Source organism: Lactuca saligna, chromosome 8 (genome assembly GCF_052625555.1).
Source record: "Lactuca saligna cultivar CGN05327 chromosome 8, ASM5262555v1, whole genome shotgun sequence".
In the NCBI taxonomy this organism is placed as follows: Eukaryota; Viridiplantae; Streptophyta; class Magnoliopsida; order Asterales; family Asteraceae; genus Lactuca; species Lactuca saligna.
In genome coordinates this window covers 21,756,615-21,766,056 of record NC_136424.1, presented here as the reverse complement: position 1 = coordinate 21,766,056, position 9,442 = coordinate 21,756,615, and the positions used below count along the sequence as shown (strand labels likewise).

Genomic DNA, 9,442 nt, shown 5'->3' with positions numbered 1-9,442 from the left:
AAAAAAGAGAACAAATAATGGGTCATTTTCCATGGGAAGTTGCAAGGCTGTGGGCATGCTAAAATGTCCAAGATAACCTCACCTACCCAAAGTTTGAAGTGTAATATCCAAGGGCATTCCCGTCTTTACATTCGAAATAAAATATATATGCAGACAAGATCCACACCACTGAGAAACAAGGGGCCCGAAACTGACCGAGAGTCGAAAAAGATGTATTCAGCAAGAAACTTGACAAAAAGCAAACAATAAAAATAAATAAATAATCATTTTTTTTCTCTATATAAACCCCTCGCGTCTCTTAAATTTCCTTTCTTTCTTTCTTCAATCTGGTCATTTCCACAAGGTACACCTACTTTCTCTCTCTCTTTTTTTCTATTTCTATTTTTTCATTTTTATTTAATTATTTGTCAAGTTATATTTATTATTTAATTTAATTTTCTTGTTCATGATTTACTTGTTATGAAATTAACAAACGGGTTTTGTCTTTGATTCATTAGTTTGTGAGATTTGGGGATTTCATATCTAATTCTTGAGTTAATTTCGTACAATGTGCAATGCATGTTTTTGATGCAATGCCTTTTTTTCTTTTTTCTTTTTTCTTTTTACCTTTTTGTTGAACTATTACCGAAAGCAAATTCTGTTAAAAGTCAAAATCATTTAAATCCCTAATACATCATATATGAGATTCAAGATGTGTTTCGAGGACATAAACACTTAAATGAAACATGATTTGTGAGATCTTTCGATTTTAAACTAGGTATGTCGGTGGGATCTTGGTAAATTTAGGAATTACCAGTGTTCTTTCTATCAATGAATGTAATATCATATCCTTTCTCAATTGAAAAGATAGGGAATTCCTTAATTAAAATGAATTATCAGATCACATATTCTATCAATATGATGTATTTTTCCCTTATTTGTTTTACGTCAATTATATACTTTTCTTTTCTGCAGATTTATAGCCATGAATAGCTAAAGAACGAAATCTCGAATACGATTTTGCAAAAAATGAGGTGAAAAAACATCGTTTATAATAACTGTAAACATGATGGAAGTCGATACTACAAGTTCGATGGTGAACAATATTATGATGATGGAAGTGGATACTGGAAATTCTCGGCCTTTAGAAGTTTCTACATCTGCAAAAGAAGGAAGGAAGTATCCGGAAAACAAAGGGAGCAACACCACTGTATTTATTAACCATGGTGGGTGTTTCTTTTTTGAGTTAATACAGAAAGACGATTGCTTCTTTTCTCAAATATCTTTTATGAATCAATTATTTGATTTTGTAGGTTTGATTTCTTGGAACGAGAGCAGACGAAAATGGATTGGGGATCAATCTCAAAGATCGCAAAGAGAAAGAACGCCAGAAGATCCCGTCATAAGGTTTAATTTGCATTCCGATTTGTTTTTATGCCTAAATTTTTTTACAGGGTCGTGTTTCTAGGTTTAATTTTGACTTTTTTTTTGAGTTCAAAGACTAATTTCAATCTCAAAAGTCAAAATTGATAATGTAGCTCATGGGATTTGATTGTTTTGCAGCTGGTCAACGACTTATGAGGATTTGCTTTCAAATCATGACCGTTTTCCTGAGCCAATCCCTTTATCGGTAATAATTTTCATTTTCACCATTCTTTCATGAAATTAAATATCATGAACATTGCAATATTTCATTTTTCACCACAAATCAAATACTTATTCTTGAGATGTGTTCATTCGATATTGCAAAGATCTTGCCTATATTTATGCAAAAACGAGTCTTTTAATCCCAAACAATTTGGCTGTAGTGAAATCTTGAGTCTTGATTATTTTTTATTTATTGTAACAACTAACACCCAGCCAATGCATTCAAAAGTCAACTTTGTGTTGACCAAACAAAAGGGGTTCTAATTTTTTGTTATTTGGATTTTTTTTGTTTGCAGGAGATGGTAGACTTCTTAGTTGATATATGGCTTGACGAGGGTTTATATGATTAGATGATCAATTGGAATTTACCTTAATGTTCAAAGAAACTTGGATGAGCATTGTTCTTTTATCTTTTGATGATTTTTTAGGGTCAATTGTAAGTTAATAGCATAAAAATTGGCTTTTAAAAGAGCTTAGGAGGGACCAAGAAGTAGCTTTGTAACAAGATTTCATGTGCTTAATTGCTTATAGTGTAAACTTCTAAAGGTTTTTGCTAATTGCTATTTATTTGATCCTTGGTAAATTGTGAGTCAATTTTGCATAATAATTTGATAAAGATGGACGTTTTGTTACACCGAAATGCTTAAAAAAACATGTGTGCTGTATGTGTAGATCCGGAGAATTTTATTTTGATAAATAGATATGGCAAATGTAAGATCTTAAACAATGAATTTGTTTTTAAATGATTTTTCAGCTACTCGAACAAGAGGTGATTGAATTGATATTAGAGCATGAATTTAAGGTGATGGAGATGGCTTCTGCGGCTTGTCAATGCAAAGACAATCAAAGAAGCAATTATGTAGCAAACAAGTTTACAAACCACAAAATAAGGTGGTTGAATAATTTGAAGATATCTACTCGAAATCAAGAAGTTTATGTAAGAGCTAGACTTATTCTCCCCTTTCGATTTTTCCACTGTCCAAAAAACGTTTTGAGTAAGGTATTTCAACTACACATTTTCTTTCCTTTGAATTCAAATTAAAACATTAATTTCAATTATTTTGAGCAAACAAATAATTAGTTTATCAATGAGATTTATTTTCAAGTACTTCTTAAAGCGTATTGACTTGACCCCATAAGTGAGACCACCAACTAAGAACATACCTCTACGAAAATGTCTGATAATACTGCAAAAATGTTTGATTTTACTGAAAATTTGCATTTGAGGATTTAAGTAGTTGGACCCACCAATCCATTTGGCAACATTTTTTAGGCTCATTCAAATTTTGTCTTAATTCTTGACACAAGCTTAAGGCATTCATAATGGGGTTTATTAATGGTTCAATGAAAATGACACAATGGAATATACGATAGAAATTATAACATGGATGTTGGGGTTAAATCATCATTCAATTCTATAAAAACTCTATAAAAGAGTTTAATGGACTTGTGATGAGCTCTTCAATTTTTATTTAATAAAAAATCAATTATAAATACTTTTCTTTCTATTTGACATTCTATTAAACTTCCAAGAGATTTCTAGAGTTAAATAGATTATATATATATATATATATATATATATATATATATATATATATATATATATATATATATATATACACTAGGTGTGAGACACATGTATTACATGGGTTTATTTAAAAAAAAAATATATAAAATTTTAATAATTTGAAAAGTTTGAATTTATAAGAAAAATTAGAGTTTTTTTGAATTATTAAAATTAATGAGGCTTTAATATATTGAATACATTACATATATAAACATTTTCTAATAAATACCTTATATATATATTACCTTACATATTAAATGTGGAATTTTAATTTAATAAAATAAAAAATACAATAAAATGACAAGTGAAAAATAGAAAATTTAAAAATTTTAGAAAATACCATGTGTCCAAATAAAGGAGAAGAGAACATGTGGCAAAAAAAACCTTCATTTATTATAGTAGTTATATATATATATATATATATATATATATATATATATATATATATATATATATATATATATATATATATATATATATATGAGATTATGCTATTTTTGTTTTATTTTTTTTGGGATAAAATATGATTACTTTGTGTGGTGAGCCCTAGATATAAGGGAAACCACATAAAACCTCCTTATATTATACTCTAATGCTTAAAAATCCTTTTATATATATATATATATATATATATATATATATATATATATATATATATATATATATATATATATATATATATATTTGAATATATTAACCATTTTTATTTCCAAAACTATTTAAACTATCTAATTTCTCCGATAACCCTAGGTTACACGCTCTCAGAAGTCAACGTGGATTATCCTTCGGACGATTGACTACTCCTTTAACCTACAATAAATTTGATTGTGTAAAAAAAATGAAGTAGGGAAAGCTTTGTGGAATTTGGCGATAAAATTAGTGTCAACACTTAGTCAACTTGAAATCGACTTCAAATCCATGTTCTTTGCCTTATGTAATATAGTTAGAATGTATGATTTCGTTATTTTGTTGTATGTTGTGTTTTTTTTTTTGTTTGTTGAAATCGACTTGAAATCTGATCCAAATTCTTTGGGTTTAACCAATAGCTATAGATTCAACTTCAAATACCGAAGAAGTAATTGATATGGAGAGTTTGAATGGAACACATGATGAGTCTGATATTTCTGGGCTGTCTTTATATGTCGATGGAGATGAGTATGTAGCTTCTTTAATGGACAAGACAATATGAGATTATTTTTTGAATGACTCGGTACATGGAAATATTGAATTGCCTAAAATATCATCATCTGATGATGAATGGCCCCTTCACATGAAGAATTTAAAAAATGAGAGGCCGAAAATCGCAATTGGGATCCAATTCCTTGGACATAACCATGTTAATTTAGAATACAGAGCCGGAATAGGACAAAACTCTAATCTTTTGTGATGATTTTTTATACGGGGAATTTCGTATTCCTAATATTTTCTCATTGAGATTACATATATGAGCCAAATCTTGAGAAATCTGACATTGTTTCGATATTCTGAACCATGTTTAAAGCTATTGATGTTGCAGTGAGATACAAGTTTGTATACATCCGCCCCATCAATCACCCATTTCAAATGCAACAACTCAAAAGAAGATGAAGAGAAATGACATCATAAGTTTTGCAGCATAAGACCATACGTTATACCCACCAGACCACCACTAAACATTATAGTGGTGGGTGTCACATCATCACCACACTCTCTATCACTAATAATGTGATACATACCACTAAACACACCACTCCACCTTATTTTTTTAATTTAAATTTAATTCAAAAATACAACACAATAAAACATATTTGTTATTTTAATTTAATTCAAAAACACAATAAAACATATTTTTTAAAATTAGTTTTTTATTCTTTGAAACAAAGATTACATTAATTTAAAACACACAACATAAAATAAAAAAAATAATAATAAAAAATACATAAAAATGCAACCATAAACAATTTAAACTAGTTTTTAACCCTTATTTTTAATAAAGGTTTATGTCATTTTTGGTCACTTAACTTTTAGTATTGTGCTCATTTGGTCACTTAACTCTCTTTAAGTTTTAAAGGGTCATCAAACTTATGGCTTTGTGCTCATTTAGTCACTTAACTTTTGTTTTGGTCACTTATCTTTTAAATTTGTGCTCATTTAGTCACCTAAGTTTTAAAATTGTGCTCATTTAATCACTAAACTTTTGAAAATTTAAAACTTTAGTGACTAAATGAGCACAATTTTAAAAGTTAGGTGACTAAATGTGATCAAGCCAAAAGTTAAGTGGCTTAATGAGCACAAAGCCAAAAGTTTGATAACTTTTTAAAACATAAAAAGAGTTAAGTGACCAAATGAGCACAAAAAAATGACCTAAACCCTTTTAATAACTAAATTTTGTGGACTCTTAATTTTCGCCAAGCTTTGACATATTTAAACGGTATTTGTTTTGTGTATTTATATTGGTGCATGGTTACAACAAATGGGTCGCATTCATCTATGTTGTTTATAAGAAAATTATAAATCTCGTTGAATTTAATGCATTTTACCCTCATACCGCAAAACTTCGAACATATTTCATCAAGATTACGACTTTGACAACCCATTAAATCATAGAAAACATTTCTAACTTTTACCCAAAAATTAGGAGGTATTTATGGATCTTCTGAAACAACTATTCATTCTAATGCTAAGTTCTTTTCTTTATTTTCTGACCAATTCATTCTTTTAGGAACCATTGGCTTTGAGTTTATGAAGCAAAAAAAGTGTGTGATTGTGAGAATAAGAGAAAAGAATTGTGTGAGTAAAATGAATGAATAAGTGTGATATTTATAGAAGATGTTTAATGTTGTTTGAAAAATAAAATTTTAAAAAAAAAATTAAACCCTAAATATGGCCGGTACTCAACACCCAATCATATTTTCCGTTTGCATTCGTTGTCCCGACCACGAACCACCATTTGCCACCGGAATGATGTGTGCAGTCGTGGTTCGTGGCCCGGTAGACCACGAACCCGTTTGTTGCAACCATATCGGACGACCTAAGAAAGTAAGAATGACATAGTCATCCAATTTCCAGCCACGCCAATTATGTTACCGGTATGGTTGCTTAAGGCTAACCAGTTACAAAACATTAAAACAATAAAAGATTAGAAAAAATAATGGTGAAATTGTATAAAGAAAATAAGGGAAAACTACAATAAAGTCCCTACATATTGGCCTCATAATCGATTTAGTCCCTATATATTTTTTTTATTCAATTAAGTCCCAAATACCGGTAATCGTATTCAATTTAATCCTTTGACCCGGTCAACAGGTCATCCAACTTTCAAAAATTACATTTTTGGCCCAGATTTCAAAATTTATTACAAATTTGATCCAAAATTTACACTTTTGGCCCGGATTTTAATTTTTTTTTACAAATTTAGTTCAAACTTTACCTTTTTTGCCCAAATTTTAGAATTTTATTATGAATTCATCCTAATTTTAGTTTTTTTGCAACTTTTTTTTTCAAAAAATTGTTTCTAATATGTTTTTTCTTTATAAAATCATATTTATACCAAAAAAAATGTATTTTCACATAAAAATCTTATATTTTCTATATAAAACTTTTTTTAAAAAGTTTTTTGTATATGAAATATCTAGTTATAAAAATATGTATTTGTTTAGTATATAAATATATATAAATTTGTTTTTATAAAAAAATGTATACACACCTATCACCTTTATATATATATATATATATATATATATATATATATATATATATATATATATATATATATATATATATATATGTATGCACACAAATAGGTGTGTATCTATATTTTTTTTTATTAAATCGTGTATGTATATGAAATATTTAGTTATAAAAAAACTTTCTTCAAAAAGTTTTTTGTATATGAAATATTTAGTTATAAAAATAAGTATTTATTAAGTATATAAATATATAGAAATCCGGTTTTATGAAAAAAAAATGTATACAAACACCTATTTTATCTATTTTTTTTATAAAATCGTTTTTGTTTATATTTTTTTTATAAAAACATGTTTGAATATTTTTTTTATATAATACATGTTTGTATACATTTTATAAAATGTATACAAACACGATTTTATAAAATATATACAAACACGTATTATATAAAAACTTATTTAAACACGTTTTTATAAAATGTATACGAACACGTATTATATAAAAAATTATTCAAACACGTTTTTATAAAAAAAAATATAAACAAACACGATTTTATAAAAAAAATATAGATACACACCTATTTGTGTGCCTATATATATATATATATATATATATATATATATATATATATATATATATATATATATATATATATATAAAGGTGATAGGTGTGTATACATTTTTTTATAAAAACAAATTTATATATATTTATATACTAAATAAATACATATTTTTATAACTAGATATTTCATATACAAAAAACTTTTTAAAAAAAGTTTTATATAGAAAATATAAGATTTTTATGTGAAAATACATTTTTTTGGTATAAATATGATTTTATAAAGAAAAAACATATTAGAAACAATTTTTTGAAAAAAAAAAGTTGCAAAAAAACTAAAATTAGGATGAATTCATAATAAAATTCTAAAATTTGGGCAAAAAAGGTAAAGTTTGGACCAAATTTGTAAAAAAAAATTAAAATCCAGGCCAAAAGTGTAAATTTTTGACCAAATTTGTAATAAATTTTGAAATCTGGGCCAAAAATGTAATTTTTGAAAGTTGGATGACCTGTTGACCGGGTCAAAGGATTAAATTGAATATGATTACCGGTATTTGGGACTTAATTGAATAAAAAAAATATATAGGGACTAAATCGATTATGAGGCCAATATGTAGGGACTTTATTGTAGTTTTTTTTAAGGAATATGACTTATCAAGGTAATTAATTTTTCGGTATGTTCACATCTGGGTAACTATCTTTTTTTTGTACATATGTAGGTAACAAACTTTTTGGAAGTGTTCACATATAACCATTATGACCTGCTATAGCAGGTTAAATCCTAGATGTGAACTCTTTCAACAAGTTTGTTACCTTGATGTGTACAAAAAAAAATAGTTACCCAAATATGAACAAAATGAAAATTAAAAATTAAATTACATGAATGGTCCCTGTGGTTTGGGGGAATTTGTGGTTTTGGTCCCTAATTTATTTTTTTAACTTAAATGGTCCTTACTATTTATTTTTGTTGCGCGTTTGGTCCCCGTCTTACCTAAAAATACTATTGTGCCCTTATTAATTTATTTTTTTAATTAATTTTCTTATCTATGTATTTATTTTATACATATTTAAAAAAATTAATAGACCACACATATTTTTATCTCCTCGGATGATCTCTACTGTTTATTTTTAATTAATTTTTTTTTAACTTGGTTGATTCTTACTGTTTATTTTTGTTACGCGTTTGGTCTCTGTGTTATCTAAAAATACTCTTTTTCCCTTATTAATTTTTTAAATTAATTTTCTTATTTATGTATTTATTTTTTATAAAACCTGAAATCACATTTGAGAAATTTAATTTGAGTCTTACCATTAACCATCTCATCTCTGATCCTCCCCATCTTCTATTTCTTTTCCATCTTTAGTAACATCAATGTCTTCACTGTCCTTCTTTTTTTGGTACTTCAACTCTGGAGAACCAACACCATAACCTACTGTCTCTTCATATTTAGTGGGTTGTGGTGTTGTTTCGACGGAGTTGAAGGACCGAAAAAAGAAGTAATGATGAAGGCGTCGATATCACTAAAGATGAAAAATAAATAGAAGTTGAGAATGATGAAAGATGGGATGGTGAGGAGATACAGATATGTGAGGTCTACTAATTTTTCTTAAATATATAAAGCATAAGTACATAAACAAGAAAATTAATTAAAATAATTAATAAGGGCACAATAGTCTTTTTAGGTAAGACAGAGACCAAGTTCGTAACAAAATTAAATAGTATGGACCATCCGAGTTAAAAAATTAAATTAATTAAAAAATAAATAGTAGAGATCATCCGAGGAGATATAAATATGTGTGGTATATTAATTTTTATAAATATGTAAAAAATAAATATAGATAAGAAAATTAATTAAAAAAAATAAATTAATAAGGGCACAATAGTATTTTTAGGTAAGATGGGGACCAAACGCGCAACAAAAATAAACAATAGGAACCATTTAAGTTTAAAAAAGTAACTTAGAGACCAAAACCACAAATTTCCCCAAACTATATGGACCATTCATGTAATGTAATTTTTACTT

At 27.1% G+C, this 9,442-nt stretch overlaps 1 protein-coding gene across 2 annotated transcripts; it reads left to right on the top strand.

The window, feature by feature from the left end:
• The first annotated feature begins 216 nt into the window (after positions 1-216).
• On the top strand, positions 217-2,183 carry LOC145013355 (zinc finger protein). Of its 2 annotated transcripts, none has more exons than XM_078972148.1 (5): positions 217-343; positions 955-1,205; positions 1,293-1,386; positions 1,543-1,609; positions 1,923-2,183. In XM_078972148.1, exons 2-5 carry the CDS (start codon positions 1,046-1,048, stop codon positions 1,974-1,976), a joined length of 375 nt encoding a protein of 124 aa, XP_078828274.1. In that variant the 5' UTR covers positions 217-343; positions 955-1,045; the 3' UTR covers positions 1,977-2,183. The 2 variants fall into 2 exon arrangements, with proteins under 2 accessions (XP_078828274.1, XP_078828275.1); XM_078972149.1 differs by lacking the exon at positions 217-343 and adding an exon at positions 667-757.
• Positions 2,184-9,442: the final 7,259 nt, after the last annotated feature.